General features: G+C 40.2%; 1 protein-coding gene across 3 annotated transcripts in view; it reads left to right on the top strand.

The window, feature by feature from the left end:
- C6H14orf132 (chromosome 6 C14orf132 homolog) overlaps positions 1-18,613 on the top strand; it is a 40,864-nt gene extending 22,251 nt beyond the window's left edge. For 2 of the 3 annotated variants that reach the window (XM_066551283.1, XM_066551282.1), the window contains exon 2: positions 10,598-18,613. In XM_066551283.1, coding sequence (XP_066407380.1) covers positions 10,598-10,822 — 225 coding nt within the window. In that variant the 3' untranslated portion in view covers positions 10,823-18,613. Of the gene's footprint in view, positions 1-10,543 lie in introns of those variants that run through there. The other variant, XR_010783769.1, reaches the window with a different exon arrangement.
- Positions 18,614-18,907: the final 294 nt, after the last annotated feature.

An 18,907-nucleotide genomic window follows, 5' to 3' on the forward strand; every position in this document is an offset into this window, starting at 1 on the left:
GCCTGACCTTAGAGCCAGCCCATTTCCTGATTACTTTTCAAAACCTTTTCCCTGAAAGATTTTCAACTGGTGCACTCTTCTGGTAGGGGGATTTCTTCAGTACCTAAACTGCAGCATACTCAGGAACAGCTGTCAAGTTCAGGGACAATAACATCTCTCTCCTGTTTATGTACTTTCAAGACATTTCTCCAAACATCCTGAGATCCTAAGACACCAGGGGAGTGTGAACTTGCATCTTCCATCAGGCCTGTGAGAATACCAAATCATTTCTCTCTCAACTGTTCCAGTTCTCCACGCCAGCAGTGATTCCATAATTCATATTCCACTGAGTGAAATGAGAAGAAAATGCAAATACAATACATTTTGACTTTATTTTCTTTGTTCCCTGCTCAGCCTTCCATAACGCAAGAATAACTGAACAAGCTTTTACAGAAATCACTTTTGGGTAGGAAAACATTACTTCCTGAGGAAAACTGTTACATATCTATGGCTTTAATTATCCTGAGCAGCCCCAAGAGTTCCAAGCACAAGTATTGAATTATAAACAGTTGTATAATAAATTAAACATTGTTTTGTACCCATCCTAGTATCTCAGGCACTAAGGAGTGCTATTTTGCCTATACATATATAGACAGGCTTATCTAGAGAGAATCAATGCATAATTTATTCTATTTTTCTGTAATGTGCTCTGAACTGTTTGAACAATCTCAAACATAAGCACACAAACACAGATGGCTTGGCTGTTCTGTGTTTGTTTGGCGTGATCAAGCTGTCATCAGCTGCTGTCTAGTTCAGCCACACTTAATCATCCCTTGATGGTCCTGGTACACAAGCAAAACCTGGGTTGTGACTATCTGGGTTTGTGAGAACATATGGAATATTTGGCTCTGATGCTGGCTGTTCTCACACTTTGATGAAGGTTTCTGCCCCCCCCAAAGAGACAGTGAAATGTCCTGTATGGATTCTTCTCTTTTGCTTCAAAGCAAAGTGAACCAGGCTTATTTTAAGTCGTTTTGAGTTCTGTTCCTGTCATGTCTGCTGATCTTGCACCAAAGGGGAAGAGAAATACATGTTGCTTCTCTTCCTTGAGCTCTGCTGTGGGAACAGTTAATCCTAGAAGATGATTGAAATGATTGCTTGGTGGCACTGAGTTCTTAAGCACTCAAGATTGACATGTGATCGAGCTTTTATTTCTTCATAATATGCAACAAAGAGTTAATGTTGGATGGAATTTTTCTAAGCCCGGTGAATACTACTCTTCAAATACTCAAAATTAGGAAACCATCAACATTATTTCACCTTCCAGTTTTTATTCTCTTGTGTAATATGTGATTGGCTCATTCACCAGACAAAAAATGCAAGGGAATAGGATTAATTTTTAAGCAAATTGTGTCTCTTTAGTTATAAACTGTACTTACAGAATGAGTTGAGAGGAATGTGTAGTCTGTAGGCTGCTCAAGCCATATGTTGAGGCTAATATGCCTGATGGGATCACGATGGATGCCAGCCTGACACATGTTGGTAGTCCATCAAATGAAGTGTATGCAGTAGGGGCATTTGGCAGTCCTCCTTTCTTCCTGGAAGCAGCTCTCTATTTTCCTTGTTCTTCATGCTGGCTGCTACCCTAAGCATCTCCAGACATGAAGAGGACTAGCATTGTGTCAGTTTTTTCTCCATTTTTTGTCCATCTCAACTGGAATACCTTGTTTTTGTTGCCTCTCAGGCTTGTTGTGTGTCCTGAACTAGGTGCCAAGTACGCAAGCAAAAATGTTTACAAAAATAGCCTTACATAAGGCGTAAGAGAGATACCTCAAATATTCTCTCAGCATACCTCAGGCCTCCCCACTCTTTTGTTTGTGAAGATGTAATGCAACATGAGAATGAAAGGGAAAGAAAAAATTAACTAGGAAAAAATGTTGGATAAAAATGCTGCATAGCCAAAATAATACTTCACACATCATTACCAGTTTTCTCTCTCTGCTGTTTTTTCAGAGAACTCTGATAGAATATATAGGATTAAGGAAAATAATCTTTATGGAATAAGTTGAATCTCTTAAATTGTTTTAATTTCCATTCTGAGGCTTTTTATTGGATGCCTGCAAGTATTTTCCATGAGAGAACTAATCTCTGGAAGTCATCATAGAATAAAATTCTTCCCAGTGTGTTTGCATTATTACAGTGACCTAACTCTTGTCATATTTGAAGATAGATTCAAGGTGGCTATCCCAAAGATGCTGAAAATGAGGCATTTATGTTACATCATTAGGTACAGCTGAGCTGCAGTGATAGTAATTACTTCTCTCAATAGATAAATGTATCCCAACTTGTCTCTGCAGTACGGCCATCACTATGTAACATAAGATACATGAGATTTATAGTTTGGAAGGTTTGAAAGCTTTTGAATCTACATGGAATAGTAAGTAATTTCTGTGATGAAATAGAGCTAAGCCTGTTAGTATGGCTTAGTTAAATCTCAGCCAATTAATTTTTCATGGGCCGTGTAGCAGGGATTGGAGGAACATGCAAGACTTTTTTATTGCTCCTGGGTTTTGGTTTGAGCAGTGGTCAGCATATGCAACATAGAGGAATTTCTGTGCAGTTATTTTTTTCCTCTAGAGGAATAAGATGATGGCCAAAATGCTGCATCCTCCTAGTTCCAGCTCCTAACACCTGCCCCTTAAAATTATTTTTAGTGTTTATGAAAAGCATCCTGATTACAAAATACTGAAGGATGTAGCAAATTACAAAATTGTTACTTTTGCCCATGCCTGAAGTCTAATGGTTTAAACAATTTTTCATCTCAAAGTAGTTCTACTTTTGAAATTGTCATTGCTTCCCTTGTTGGGAATGGCTGCCAATTCCCATCTCTCCACACACCCCCCACTCCCCTGGAGAACAGCCTAAGCATCTTGTTAGGCTAAGGGAGAGGGAGCAGAAGGAAAATCGAAATAACATGAAGGTCAGTCTCTTTCTTTGCTCCACAAAATCTTGGCCACATCACCAAATTGATAATGAGGCATCACCATTTTCTCAGAGATGAACAGGACTGCAAAGATTACGGTGGAGGAAGGGTCTAAGCAGCCCTTTTTCACTTTGAGAAATGCGATTAGGATTTGTTCAATGATTTTCCAATAATTTTTTTTTTGAGTTCTGCTCTTTGGCTTTCCACTTACAGCCCATAATGTGGCCTTTCTGTTTATGGTGGGAGTGCCTTTTTCTCAGCAGATACAAAGTGCCATTACAATCAGCTTGTGTTACTCTTATTTCCCTCTTCACCCTCTGGCACATGCCACTTACTCTCTGCATAAGAGCTGAACCTGCCACTGATACTGTGCAGCCATGTGCTTGCTTCCTGTCAGTGATACAGCCTTCTGTCCTTGGAGAAAAGCTGTCCCTTGGGACATCAAAATGTTACACAAAGGTACTTTCCTTTTCTCCCCCCAGGATTATTTTTTGGTTGGTTGATTGCTTGCTTGTTTACTTAATTTGGGGTGGTTTTTGTAATAGAGGAACTTAACACCAGAAAGAAATTGCCAGCCTGGATCAAAACAGGAGACAATTAAGTCCAGTTAAATCCTGTAGTTTGGCTTTGAAGTCACCAATGCCAAAAATTTTGGAAGCAGTGAGACAATCAGTACCTCTTTCTTTTCATGTATTAGTAGAGTTTAAACTCAGAGGCTTGTTGTTTGAAGCTCTTCCAAAATGATGTTCTGTGCTAAACTGTTCCAGCTCTGCAAATTGCTCTTATCTCTAAAGGAATTCCTGTTCTCCCTGAGTTTCCCAGTGTGACTACACATGGTGTGAAGTGTCCTCTGTTTTTCCATTTTGGGAAAGTGTAAACAGATTTTAATAGCTCCTACTGATGATAACTTTGATGGTCAGTTTTATACCCTCCCACTGAGGTTTTCCATTTTGATAAGTGCTTGCCTTTCTGGCTCCCTCTGTTTAGATATTTTCTTTTATGTCCATGTTCTACTGGAAGCATTAAAGCTGTAGCTGTACATGGGGGCCAGATATCTTTTCCCCCACTGTAGTGTCCACAATAGGACATTGACATCAGTTGGATTAGATATAGAAGGTCAGCTAGTGCTACAATTTTTTAATTGTTCCACAGACATTCAGATAGTTTAAAGCACAGTCTGCTTGGCTGCCCTGCACTCTTTCATTATATTCACCATTCCCTCCAATTTAAGGTATACAGATTCACAATATAAATTATGTGTGACTTAGAGTTGTGGCTTCTTCACAGAAATTTGAATTTTTGTTCAATGCTGACAAAACTTGCTCTTTTCCTTGATGCATCATTGCTAGCTTTGGCTGTAAAGAGAGGAAGAATTTTTGGGATCAGAGGTGGTATGAGAAACTTCTCTGCATCCTTTTGAGACTTGTCAGCTACTGTCAGCTTTTTTATTAAAAAGGCCTTTGTTTGTTCTCAGTCTTATGCACTTGGAAGATGAAATCCAGCAGCAGTTGGTCGAGAATAATAGTTTAAAAGCAGTAGGGATCTTTGAAATAAGAAAAGCTATTTCAATGAGGCACTGGGCAGATGTAAATTGCAGGAGTGGAATCACAGCATGTTTATCATTAGGGTATATTGGATGCTACCTATGCAGAAATATGAGAGTGAAAATTTCACTTATCTTCACACCAGTTGTCTACACTGCTTTTTGCAGCTGATTCAGCAGGGGAACTTTCCACAGAGAGGTGCTGCAGCCTGCCCAGGACCTGTGCTCATAAAAGCAGTAGCTTAGGGCCAGCTGATCTAGCTGAGCTCAGTTCCTTGTGGGAATACCTCAGTTAAGGGAAACCAGTTTGTACAGCCAAAAGCAAACTCAGAGTTGAAGTGTCTGCTGCAGCATCTTGGAACATCTTGGGTTGTTCCTTCCTAAACATCCAGACATCTGTTGATCAAGGCAGCTCTTAGAGTGTGTGATTCAACAGCAAGGTTCAAATCTCTAGCATCTGAGATACTGCTGGTATGGAACAACTTGGAATAGTGCTATAAGCTACAAGGACAAAGACATTGTATCTAGCCTAGCATGGATCAGAAAGCAGTGAAGGAAGTAATGCACAGCTCCTAGGAATAGAACGGATTGGAAGAAAAGCAGAGATTTATAAAGTTGAAAGTTTTTAACAAGATTAAAATAAGAGGTGACATCCTGATGCCTCCATGTCAGAGTGAAAATTTTCCATTGCCACTGGTAGGGTGAACATTTTGACAACTATATTTTGAAAATAAGCAGCTGTTTTTCCTAAGCTTGTCAACCTAAGACTGTGATTTCAGGGTGAAGCAGGAATCTGAATCAATTAAAATGAGAATTTGAAGCTAAGTGCATAAAACATTTTCTTCCTCTTCAGAATTAGACATATTTAATTAAATTAAAGAGGATTGCCTTAGGCGGTGGTTAATTTTGTGTGTAGGTTTAATGTGTTCAAAAGGACCCACTTGCAGTGAACATAGAACAAGTCCTGATTGTCACTGTGCACCCAACCTACATTGTAAACAGCAGGGTGATATTCTGGCAAACAGTGAACAGAAGAACTTGGTTCTCCAGATATTACCTGTAAATCAATAATAGCCAGTAGCACATCTTCATTTACAGTGTGTGCTTTAGCTAAGAAGACTATATATTCATGTTTCAGTGAGACACAAGAGAATTACTGTGGACAGAATACTGGTCATGTGGGGTATCTCTTTAGTAAAAACATTTATTTAAAAAGAGCTTAAGAATTAAGATGTTGTTATGGTGAATTTGTGAACCCATATATTGCTACTGCCTTTGTAGCAACTGTGTTAGATTAATTTATGAGTGCAGGTGGAATGTTTTCAGACACAAATATGCACTGCAGTGATCATATGCTACCAGGGCAGAAGAAATAATAATTTCACTTTATGTATTCAAATCATACCATCTTGTAAAAAGATGATATCTAAAATTTTACAAAAAAAGAAACACTGGAAAGTTAGATATTCTGAAGTAGCAACATGGATTTTACAAAACAACACCTGAGCTGTGGTGACATTTCACCTGTTTGCATCCCAATCCTGGAGTGATGCTTGGGGAGACCAGGGCAAAGATACAGCAGAGCTGTTAAAGCTGCTGCTGAGGTTTCTTAGTTTCTCACTAGAAGATTGAGCTGTGCTTTCAAATATCTATGCCTAACCTGGGTTCCCAACAAGATGGCAGCAGCCATATGTCAAAATTCTCTAGCTGGCTATGGTAAAATGTCAGACACCTGATTCTCAAAGAAATGGAGCAATGTTATTGCTAAGGGATGGATTTTATATGCTGCTGCTTAAGAATGCTATCATACTTACAGTATCAATGACTGGTATCTGACACGCTGTTTTTCATTCCTGTGGATCACTTTGGTTATAAAATAGGATTGTTCTGCTAACTAGAAGTGCATCACAGAACTGTTCAAGGGCTGCTCCCCTCGTGACCCCAGAGCATGCCAGTGGGAGGTATTCAGCGCAGTGGGTGTTCTCATTATCACTTGACATTTTGTTGTTTGGTTTTCTGCCTGTTGCTATTTAATGATTTCAATTCTTTCTTTGCCAGTCCTAGAAGCCATTTAGCAAGCAATGTACTATTACTGCTGCTTAACAATGTCAACACAGTCTCTAGGAAAGGAGTTTCATTTCCAAACAGTGTGCTACAGCGTTACCCCTCCCCATCTGTCCCTCACTGTCCTGTTTCTCAGTTAACCCTTTGCCCTGGCCTCCTCATCCTCTGCTCTTGGGGAGGGTGGCAGCCTTGCCTGAACTACAAATACCCTCTGAGGCTAAACAGACTGCAGGTCACTGTAATGGCTGTGACATGGGTGAAGGTTTTGGATGATGTAAATTGGCATATATTTGCTTTGCAGAGGCACAGGCAGAAAAATAGAGCAGTCACAGAGAGCATTGCAGGTTTCTGTCCTTAGCCTACTGTTAATCACAAGCACTTCACAACTCCCATTAGTGTCAGGTCTGGAGGTCTCAAATAAGTAAAATCTCAAATAAGAATGCAGAGGGAAGATACTGTACCTTATGGGAGAATGAAGACATAAAGACTGAGGATGAGATTCATTTCACTGAATTTAATCTACCAAAAAGATAGATTGCCATTGATAGTAATCATCCCTCTCTCCTGTGGAGAGATGGCATATGTCCCAAGGATGATTTACATTACTCTAATCACTGAGCAACCCTGACTGTTAAGTGGCACCAAGAGCCCAGATTGAGAAGGATGCTCAGCTTCAGATGAGATCAGATATAGTCTGGACAAGTTCATGGTAGCAAAATTCTTTGCAAGTTATTAAATCCATAGCAAGGTGTCTGGTCTATGAACTTCCTAAGCTGAAAACAGAGGCTGTGAGTTATTAAGGGGTAGTATCAGACATGTTTCTCCTGTTGTGCTGTTACTCTCCTAAGCATCTATTTATGGCCACTGTTGGAGCCACTCCCACCCAAGGGAGATGGACTTTCTCTTGGACACCATATGGCAGTTCCTCCTGCTCTTATGTGAGGCTGCTGGAGCAGTGAGAAGGGGGAATGCACATTTAGCAAGAGATGATTTTTGCAAATGGGAAATTGGCAGGAAGGTTTATTTCCAGATCTGTCGTGAAGTGCTACTGACCTACAAACAGAAAAACTGGAATTCAGTCTTGCAGAAAGAGCCTGTACCAGGTGCTGAATGTCAGTGCTTTACACCAGGTCACCTCAAGCTTTTCAGAGATTCAGATGAGCTGTTTCACCATGTGCTCCCCTCAGATGGTGCAGACAGCTTGTTTGAGCCTTAGACAGTACAAGGAGATTCAGATCTGACAGAATTTACAGCGTGCTGTGTCACTGCGCTGCTACATGGATGCTCCTGCCTTTGTGACAGCAGCAGGGGAACTAACAGGGTGGAAACTTGTCATTTAATATAACTCCTTGAGAGCACAGAATGTGCAGCCCAAAACCCAGGTATCAATCACCAGAACAGTCCTTATGACCTCCCACTGTATTGGGCACGTGCACTTGTGTGTGTACCTCTATACTTGGAATGATTCAGTTGAAAGATTTTGCAGAATTGACTGTCCTAAATGCTGATAGCCTTAAAATTATTTGTTAAGGAGGCAAGCACCTCTGGTTGAGCATTTTGCTGCCAGTATGGTAAATGTATTCCTGTCATTTGGAGCAGAGATCTTTAATTAGAGTCTCTGTAGCTGTTACATGGCATCATCACTGCATAAATACACTTCTGTTTGAAGTCAGAGCTGCCTTTTATGGCAATCTCTATATAAAAAGAAATTTTGATAAAACTGAGAAATGCTTTCCTTATCAAATCCCATGACATATAAAAAGGCCGGTGGAATTGGATTCAAGAGATCAAGCTGGGCTTTTGAAATGGAAGCTTTTGCTCTCTTTTAAACCACACTCTGTTGAAATTGCCAGCAAAAATCTTTGATGCAGGGAGAACGTATCAGACTTTACTTTTGCAATTTCCTGCTTGGTTTCTTGTAAACTGCTTTTGTCTAATCATATCTGATATCAAAGATAATTTTATTTAATGTGGATTAGGTAGCATGACATATCCACTGTGGTCTTTCATCATTCTCTGTTTAATTTTGAATGTGACATGATATTTTCTAGTACAGATGAAATTTGTTCAGCAGTCAGCTTTGAAAAAGAGCCTGTCTTTTATGTCTCTCTAAAACGTTACTCATGGCAAGCAAAAAAAATGACTTCATTCTCTGACTATCAAAGTCTTTAGTGCTGTCTGTAGATTTCAGCCAGTATAGAGAGAAGAGATGGTTTATCCTCACATGCTGTCCATTTCAGCAGCCTCCATAGCACAGCTGCACACAGCCAGAATGGGTGTAGTTTGATTGCAGAGGGAGACGTTACTGAGAGAATCAAAATGTGATGCAGGAGAGGAAGGACAGGGTGCTAAAAGAGATGATTTTTCAGCCCAGTGAGTATTTGACAGGGCAGTTTAGGGCTGAAGGTATAGCAGCCTTCTGTGATATGGCTGAATGAAGGCAAGGCTTGTTCCTCTGTTATTCATAGGCTGTGGTGACTTCAGCAATAGTGCTGAAGTAGAAGAGAAAGGTGAAAATTAATACCAAAACCCCAAAGGCACTTACTAATAGGGTGTAAAACAGGAGATTGTGTCTAAAGATTGGAGGATGACAGCAGCAGTATGGAAACCACAGTGAGGGTGTTTCTAAGGACAATATTCACAAATGTTTTCAGCTTTCCTTGAAGCCCTGGACTCACAGGGGAATGTAGGTAGGATGCACTGATGTCTAGGTTTTACTCATTGCTCAAGATCAAACCAATCATCTATGCCATGATGGAACTTTGGCAGAGAAATTTAGACATATGACTCTGGGGTTTTTTTATCCAATAAATACATGGGTTTGATCTACCTATGTGCTACAGTCCTGACAGAGTTTGGTTAGAGAGTACTGCAGAAACTTGGGCTTTTCCATAGCTCCACTGCTTGTGGTTTTTTACAGGATATTCAGGAATGTGTGTCCTCCTGAGCATTTATAGATATGTGAAAGAGATGTTCTGCAGCTTTTTCTGAAACATTGTCCTACACTTACATGAGACTTGGAGCCGGCACTCAGTGAGTCAGGGGAGATTCTTACAGTTCTGCATTCCTAAACATACAAGGGACAAGGATGGAAGCAAAAAGCTTTTGTGTGAACCTTTTTTAGTTGTAAATGTTCTTTCTACTGCAGTAGGTATCCTTCTCTTGCCTGAATGAGGAATCCATTCATTTGCAGAAGGATGTCATTTTATACCACTATGTAAAATAGTTCTTGAACCCTGAAGAATACAGTTTCTTCTTCCTTTATCTTTTGCAAAGTATATTGAGTAACTGTTATCTTACCCAGAACATTTTCTAGTACTGCTGAGAAATCCACTAAGAGCACCAAAGAAACTTGGTCCTTCCCTGTAGGAGGAGTCTGGTGTGGGAAAAGTTTTAGAAATCTGCCATTTACTGCATTGTGATGGAGCCTTTCAAAATCCAGTTTGAAGTTTTCTGTTGTATTGATTTATAAATCCTGGATTGTTGCAGTGCTGTGTTTTGCAAGTGAAGTTAGTGCACTGAGTACATTCCAGCTTTTTTACAGTAAGAACTTTTTGCATGATCTCTTCATAAGCCAAGAGTTTGCTTCTGAGTGATGCATAAGAGGAGCACAAATTCTCTGCATCAGATCCTCTCTGTGCTTGTGCAATGTCTTGCAGTGACATAATACCTTTTCTGGTAGTCACAAAACAATCCTGTTGCTATCAACTCAAATTCTGATATGTGGGTGCTTTGTGTACATGGGTATCTTCTAAATGCATATGATTACTTAGGCTGACTTGAAGCCTGTATTTGAGCTCTTCTGTATAATTGCACGTATTATATGTAGGTTTTCTTCAATAATAGTGATTCCAACAGAAATGGGAGAAATATTATAGTCTGTGATATTCCTGACAGGTTACCACCATGTCCATGAAATCTCAGGAATTTTAAAAGTTAGCTAATGGTTAGTCTTTGATAATGACTTTGAGGCAATGCAAAAGCAGATACTAGCTTTCAGTCTGATTCTGCCGTGTTTTTCTTCACAGCTTCCTGTTATGGGAGGAGCCTTTATGGACTCACCCAATGAGGACTTTAGTACAGAGTACTCCCTGTTTAACTCATCAGCCAACGTCCATGCAGCTTCTTCCATGCAGAATCCACCAGAAGAGACATCCCGTTCTTCAAATGATGCCATATTGTTATGGATTGCAATAATAGCAACAATTGGAAATATTGTGGTTGTGGGAGTGGTGTATGCCTTCACCTTCTAGATGACTGTCACTACAAACACTGGAAGAAAGGAAATCTTCAGCAGTATTTGTCATGTGTATGTATGTATGTATGTATGTGTGTATATATACATGTATATCTATATAAATACATATAACTAGAGACTTTGTTGATTAAGTGCTGCCACAGTCATGGAAATGAAATGCAAGTTAATCATCTTAAGTCTTGATGGCAGAAAGTTTGGATGCAAATTGTGTGGAGGTGAGAGCTTTATTTGAGAACAGAGCCAATACCAGTTTTGTATAGAAATGTAATAAAAGAGAGATCAACTTGGGTATAGTAAATACAGAGAGATATTTATATAGAAAGTGCTTATTTTTTACTGTAGATTTTTCTAGCAGCTCTTCTGCAGTTTGTCAGCTTTTTTTTTTTTTTTTTTGGTGCATTTTTTACTGTGGTATAACATTATATGGAATTGTTCCAGGTCGTGTTTTCTGGACATCTTAATTTCCTTGATGGACCAAGTGGCTGGCATTGGCTTGGTTGTGATGAAATCCAAGTTCATCATGTGTGGGTCTTCAGCATGGCTGTAGACTCCTGGGCTGTACTCAAAATCATCAGTCTCACAGCCATGACAGGCAGATGCAGGCTGTCTGTTACCTGCCTCCCAGTTTCAGTAACTGGAGCTGGTGATCAATACATTTATGCTGAACCTGCTGAACTGCTGCTCTGCAGACCCTCTGAATTTCAGAGGAGAAAATGATAAACAGAGTAGCAGCACAAGTTCCCATTTCTGTCTAGAGGTACTGGTTTGCAGTGGTTTGTACATGCATTCCTTCCAGGAAACAAAAGCCTAATACCACACTTCTCATCTCACTGGACTGCAATCCAGATTTCTTACAACAGCTGTGTGCTTTCATAAGGTTATTGATGTCCTGAAAGAATGATGGAAAATTTTTAAAGCCTAATTAATAGTGAATATGTCTATGAGAAAGATAAAATTGAAAGAAAGCTTGCTCACTTCTGTGCTTATGCAGGGGTGAATTCGAGAGTCGGGTATGTATGTCTTGGGGTAGAAACAACACAAGAAAAGTATTAAGTGTCAGATGTGCAAGTGCTTGTATCTCAGTATTAATATATCTCTGGGTTGTGGTGAGAGCCTTGGATGAGATGTTTTTATAACTGGCTTTAGGTAAAGACTCTGATTATCCTTAGGATTTGTTCCACTGAGAGGCAACATTTTTACTGCATTTTTTCCACAGGCAGTTCATTTTCAAGAGCTGTGTCTTTTCAAGACAAGCTGTAGCTTTCCTTGCTTGAGAAATTGTAAAATCTTGAGAGAAGAAAAAAAAACCACCACTGTTGGAAATCTTCCTTCACCTCCATAAAAATTAAGCAACACTTCATAAAATGTATGCACTTTGAGAGCAGCAGACAAATTCTTCTTCTATTTCTGCATGTACTGTCTAGGTTTTCTGTCTCATGTAGCTAATACTCTAATTCCAGAAAGCCTTGTCTGCAGGAACAGAGACTATTTTTGACACATGCCTGCTACTGAGCTTGAGGCTGGGCTATGAGCTGCTGAATGTATAGAGAAGTTTGGATTTCCCACTTTCCTCTTTAAACCCATTTTCCTGCAGGGCTGGTGGACAGTTACTTGAATCAAAGCAGCATGCCCCAAATCAGTCTTTATAACCACTCAGCAGTCACTGTGTATATTTTTTCCCTCTCTATGAACTGTTCTTTAAAGCTAGGAAAGATGCAAACAGAGCTAGCAGTGGGGAGAAAATAAATTAGGTTATTTTGAGGCTGAGAAAAACAATTATGAGCTTCTCTGTGTGTTGTTATTTCCCTGTTTGGAGGCAGGATTTTGTGAAGATGGTTGAGGACAGACAAGACCTCTACTGGGAAAAAGTTTAGGAAGTCCAGTTCTGCAAGATCAGAGGGAAAGAAAGAAAATACTGTCCAATAAAATAACTGAAGTCTTAAGGACGATAGAAAAATTATGATTTTCATTTCCTAAAATAGCTATTAATTCCTTCAGGGCCACAGGACAACAAAAAGCAGAGGAGCTGCATAAATGATCTACCTTGTTTGTTTTTGCATCCCTTCTTATTCTTGCTGAGCGGAAAGGAACCTGTGGAAGAAGGAAGAATTGAGCAGGACAAGGTCTGGTGTGTAAACATGTAGAATCTGTGAAAATGTTGCTTAGTGTAACGTACTGTCCCCAACCATTTTCTGATATTCTGTTGCCTTTGTAATTGTATCACTCATGGACTTGTCTTCATTGTTCCTGCTGGCTGTCTAGTTAGGCCAGATCCTGCAAGCATTTTGGCATAAAGAGCAAAACATTTCCACCATGACTAAAACTAGTTTGACACAATGGTACTTGCCCAGTGGGATTATTCTGCTGCCTAATGAATTTGCCAGTGGAGTGCTTTGCTTAAATTTCCTAGAATATGAATCTTAGTGCAATTAGCAATGTTTGCATCTCTCCCAGAGCACTGGACTAAACTCTTCAACCATGAAGAAAAGCATTAGAGTGGGAACAGCAAAAAAACCCATTATTCTGTTAGTGAAACCAAGTGACACTTTTGTGTGGCTTTTCCCAAAGAAAATGCCCTACTTCATGTGAAACTGATAGTAATAGCAGGAGCCTTGGAAAACAATGAGTTCCACCTCCTGCATCCAGATCATCATCATACATATTTTCATTGTTAGAGGCTGTGTTGTCAAGAAGGGCCAGACAAAACTTTAATTTAAGTAATTGGCTTGACAGGGTGACATGGCAAGCTGGGTGCAAGCAGCAAGTGCAGGCATTTCCTGCCTCATAGTTAAACTGCACACTAACTGTGTAGCTTCTCTGTTGGGAGGAAAAGTTAGTTCTAGGATGCAGGTACAAGGATACTGCACATGAGTGTCTGTGTGGAATATTGTCAGGTGTATTGAAGATCCCTAAATTGCAGAGCTGGTTGAAGCTCTGCTCTACTTTGATAGTGACAATATGCACACTGCATTTCTGGATGTTGTGTTCTGGCTTTGTCCACTACAACCACTTCTCTCTTCTGGGAGGTCAGTGGAGGTTTAAATTAAACCATTGAAAAAGGGGACAAATTCATCAATAAGTTCAGAGAAGCTACAGAGGGGAATGGAGCAGTGGCTGAGTGGGGGATGTTTCACAGGTATGGTCCTGTGAAATATGTTGCCTCTTGAACTCTCAACACAGCGTGACTTGGAGCACTGTGGTTTCTCTGTTCCTTGGAGCCAGGCAGCTGGATAATTGATATCACTCACTGAGGAGTGATGAGGAAGCCAAGCCCAGACACATTCCCCAGAGCTGTTTTCTGAAGCCTTTCTTTAAAAGAACAGGGTTCTGTGCTTTGCTGAGCACTTTGTATATGAGCCTGAGAAAAGGATTCCACTTGAACAGTGCTTCAATTAAAAATGTCTAGCACAGATAGCAGTTAGAAAATTCTGACTGCAGTTCATTCTGTGGGAGTTGAAGCAAACCACTTTCTATATTCTATATGCTCTATCTCTAGAGGTGTTTTACCTCCAGCCCTGTTGTGCAACCTCATCATACAAACACAAGGAGCAACTTTGCCCTGCAAAGTTATCAATGAGCCAAGGAAGACAAACTGGGGTGCCCTAATAATTCCCTTTTAGCCATGGATCTAGGGATCTATGGCAACATACCAAATAATCAAACTCCCTCTAAAGAATTTTTTTTCCTCAAAGCAGCCACCTGCTCGACACAGCAGCTGTGCAGCCACCACAGCAAAGAGACTAAAGGCCAAAAAATTATTCAGGTGGGTGCAATGGCACATTAGAAAGGAGGAACTGAGTGGGCAAACCCACTAGAGCTATTCCTGTCATATTTTTATCTTCAAGTAGGAGTCTGTGTTTGCCTACAGCATTAACAACCTGTATTTCTGTGTCAGCACACTTGCAAAGCTGAAAAACCGACTTTGAAATGGATTCAACAGTAATAGCAGGGAGACTCATCTGCTACAAAAAAGGCATTTAGCCTTTTCAGTGGGCAGATGAGGTCATAGATATCTCAGAAGTAATGAGATCCCTGCTCCAAAATCCTCACTTGCAATAGGACTTGAGGGCAGTCAGCATCCCACCCAGCTGCTAAGCAGACTGTAATAATCAGCCCCAAATCAAGAGTGAATAGAAGCATCCAGCCATTGTTGTCTTGCTCTGTACACCCCTTTGAACATAAAAAAAAATACACCTTTGTGTCTGGGACCAAATGAAAACAGGAGCCTCTAGTCGCTGGTTTGTTATGTATTTTGTCTATTATTAAAAGCTTTCATTTTGCTATACTCAAGCAATTCCAGTTGTTAATATCCTTTTCACATTTCTCTGCTGGCTGCTGAGAGTTATTAATTTCATGTAGCACTGTCCATTTATCCAAGGTAATTTGACTGAGTTTCCTGTGGCTAATCACAGAGTAGAATCTGGAAATTTGCTCTATTTAGGCGTGATTTCCATTTGAGGTAAATGGACTAAAGATCAGAATCCCAGATCAAAAAGGCATCTGTGCCTTTGGAACATTCAGAGCTCTGGAGAATTGGATTGCATGTGATTAATGTGCAGGAAGGAAAGGGCAGTGAGGTCCCTGGTGATAATGTCAGCCATGAGGGTTCTGACAGGCAGGGCTGAGTGGTTCATTAGCTGCTGCTGTGTCCCCCTGAGCCCTGCTGGCTCCCTGGACACACAGCCAGGGCTGAGTGGGAGCTGAACCTCCAGGTACAGCACGTCCCTCCTCCCCTCACAGCCTGCTAATCCTCAGGGAAACAAGCACATTTGTTCTAGTCACAGAAGAGCCAGAGATCAATATTCTGTTAGCTGTATTGTTCCTGGTACATTGTTCAGTCACCAGAAGGTCAAAAGAGGGGTGGTTTAACATGCATTTAGCCCTTTACCCCTTGTCTGAGAATGTCCTAAAGCAGTCAAGGCATCCTGAGCCTTAAAGTCTCCTACTGCCCTTAATCTGACACTAACTTTTTGTGTTGTACAACCCATCTTTGCCTTTTACCTCTTCTTTTCAGTGCAAAACAGGGAAAATGAAGTCACCACTATGCTCTTCTCTGGACACGTAGGAAACTCGTAACAGCTGTGTGCCAGCCATGTCCCATTTTAGTTTGTGGTTCTTCAGGCACAAATAAAGAAGAAAGTATCCAATTACCTACATAAGCAGTTCCAGGGAAATATTTGCCTTTGCAGAACAAAATGACAATTTTATCTCATTCTGGCCTGTCCCAGAGCATTTACACTGAAACAACATGGGCAGAACTACTTTTGCTGGTTTGGAGATTACACCTGCACAGCCATGAACTGGAAAAGAAAACCCTGATAAGACAAACCTGTCACAATCATCTCAAGGACATGTTTCTAAGGCAGTTTTTCCTGAGTGACATAGGCAGACTTGAGCAGTTGGTAGCAAGCAAGTGCCCTTTTGTGTAAGCACAAATAGTCTCCCTCTCTTTGGGAATTCTTGGGAGCATTGTGCCACCCATTCTGTCCTTCTCAGGCTGCTATTTTCAGTTGTAGAAAATACTCTAAAATGTTCCTGTGTTAGTAGAATACATATAGGATTTACCTCCCAAAGCTCTACTTAGTCTTCTTGCAAAAGCAAAAACAACACTATTTTCTTAAGCATGGAACATGAATGAGTCAAGTATCATCTGTACAGTAGCATTGCCTCATTTTAATCTTCAGTTTTCCTATTATCCAGACTTTAAAGATGCTGAGAAAAGAAACAAGCAAGAGAATCACAGAATGTCTCCAAAGTCACTGCCCAATCCTTTAGTCTATCATTCCTCATTCCTCCCCATATAATCCTTAAACTCACATCCATCTCTTTTAACTCATTGTCACCATCACATAGTCTCTATGCCTTCATTTTATTTCTCCCCTTGTCTTTGCTGTATTCTTTTCATTCCTTGGTGTCAGAGCATGTGAGCATTTGGAAGCCAGCAGTGTTCTTCAGCCCTTTCTAGCCAGCTCCCTGGCTGACCTCTGAGAGTAAGGTTAGTGATCAGAGAGGACATTCCACAGTGAGGACAAAGAACAGTGACACAAGGCCTCTTCTGGGAGAAAATCTTAATCATTATCTGCCTTAGCAAACCACAAAGTGTTTGCCCTAAGCAGAAGGGCAAGATGTGGCCGTGAAGCTTGGTAACTGTGTTGTCAGTATCCATACAATGCAAAGTTACCTTTCAAAAATTCAGACTTTATAGATAAACTGCACTGTTCTGCAGCCAGCACTTACTGAGCTTTTCCCAACACAAAGTCCTTTGTTTTTTTTAGCAGATCAGAATCACTGGTAAAGCTCTTGGGGTAAGGTGAGGGCCGTGGGAGTGGGCCCTAAGGAGAACAGAAAAGCTCCATGTGATTTACTGTGGGGTCAGGGCCATTAAAGAGTGGTAAAAAAGTTTTTCTTTTCTATTCAGTAAAGAAAAACAGGCACAATGTGTTAAGCTATTTCAAATCTAATCACACCTGCAGTTCTCAGACACACAGCCAAGCTGCTACAGCCAGATTGAGCATTTAGAAATGCCATTGTACCCAAAGGAAAGCACATTCTTCTGCCAGAATTGAGGGAGCTGTGCAGCCTGGTGTTCTGGGAGCTTCCTGAGCTGCAGCCATTACGGTGATATCGCATTTCCTCAGGAGTTCACTCCCACCAATGAACAAATAACATCAAACTCTCAAGTCTAGGCCTAAAGCCCATCTCAGCTGCTGCCTTCATAAGGATGATTGAAGTTCCTGAGCCTGCACGCTGCTCCATCCAGAGGGACCTTTGCCTCCACCTGGAGTCAACTGCATTAATAACACTTCTTCTGTACTTCTGACATCTGCTTCACTGGATCAGTTTGCAGGACTAGCTGTGGGCTGCTGGGGTTTTATTTTAAATGTAAAGATGTCTGTAGTTTCCTAATCAAAAGCAAGAAAGAAAGCAGAATGCTGTATTTTTTTAAATGAGAAGGTAATAAAACCGAGTCTGAATATTTTGATAGATATGCTGGAAGGGTATATAATGTAGCAAACAGTTGCACTATTTTTTCCTAGTATGAGTATCCAACCTGAGAAATATTTGTTCTTTCTCTAAGTCCTCTTCCAGTTCTGAAGTTTGGAAGTTCAGAAGGAGTGGAGTACAAAGTCTCAGTGAAATGTGAAGCTTATGTAAATAAATCTGGTTGTTAGCTTTGTGAGGTAGCCTATTACGTTTGTTTTTCAGTTATCTCAAATACTGCCTAATTATCTGGGACTTTTTCTCCCTAAAAAGCTAAATAGTGACACTTCTGAAAGCATCTGTGCTTCACACAAAATCACAGTCATATGGAAATTATATTCTTCAGTTCATGTAAAGCAGCTTTACAGGACCCCTTTAGTAGGCACTGTTACTTTTTCTTAATAATCCTGAACAATTTAATTCTCTTGTGCTTTCTCTCTGCTACCCTGTTTTGTACACTATCAGGTTTGCAGGGATTCTCTGTATTGTTTTTGTAATAAATGGGTTGGTTTCTAGAAAAACCTTTACTGTTGTAATCATTGTTCTTGGATCGTGGAGCTCTATCTGTAAAGACAAAAACAACTTTAAAGATGCCCTCTGCTTTCTCCAAGTTTACTGTAATTAGCAAGTTTAGTTAAGAGAAATGTATTCTTTTAAGCTCCTGTTATGTTCTTTTCCAATTATTGACTGCTTTCACTATATGTGTACTTAGTACTGGTTCATTCCTTTACTATGGTGAAAATGACAAGTTTTGTTAATATCAGATGGAAATTGTGGTTTTGGATAAAGTTCTTCAAATTGATAACGGTGTGTGATTTTTCATTTTGTTCTCAGTTTGCTTGAGAGTAGTTCGAAGTCTGGAATCGCAGTTATTTGATTATTACCTCCAGTGGTACTCTGACACCACTTATTTCTTGCAATTTACAAACCTGCATGATCGGTAGTCTTGGGAAATGATCTCTATTGAATGTATGGCATGGAATTGTGGCTGTTTCTACAGAAATGCATTTACCAGCTCTCAAAGTCCAAGAAGTGCTTCAACACATCTGGGAGCCCAAAAAAAAGGTTTTGTTTTCTTCAAACATTAGCTCAGAATTCC

This window comes from Molothrus aeneus, chromosome 6 (assembly GCF_037042795.1).
Source record: "Molothrus aeneus isolate 106 chromosome 6, BPBGC_Maene_1.0, whole genome shotgun sequence".
Classification (NCBI taxonomy): Eukaryota; Metazoa; Chordata; class Aves; order Passeriformes; family Icteridae; genus Molothrus; species Molothrus aeneus.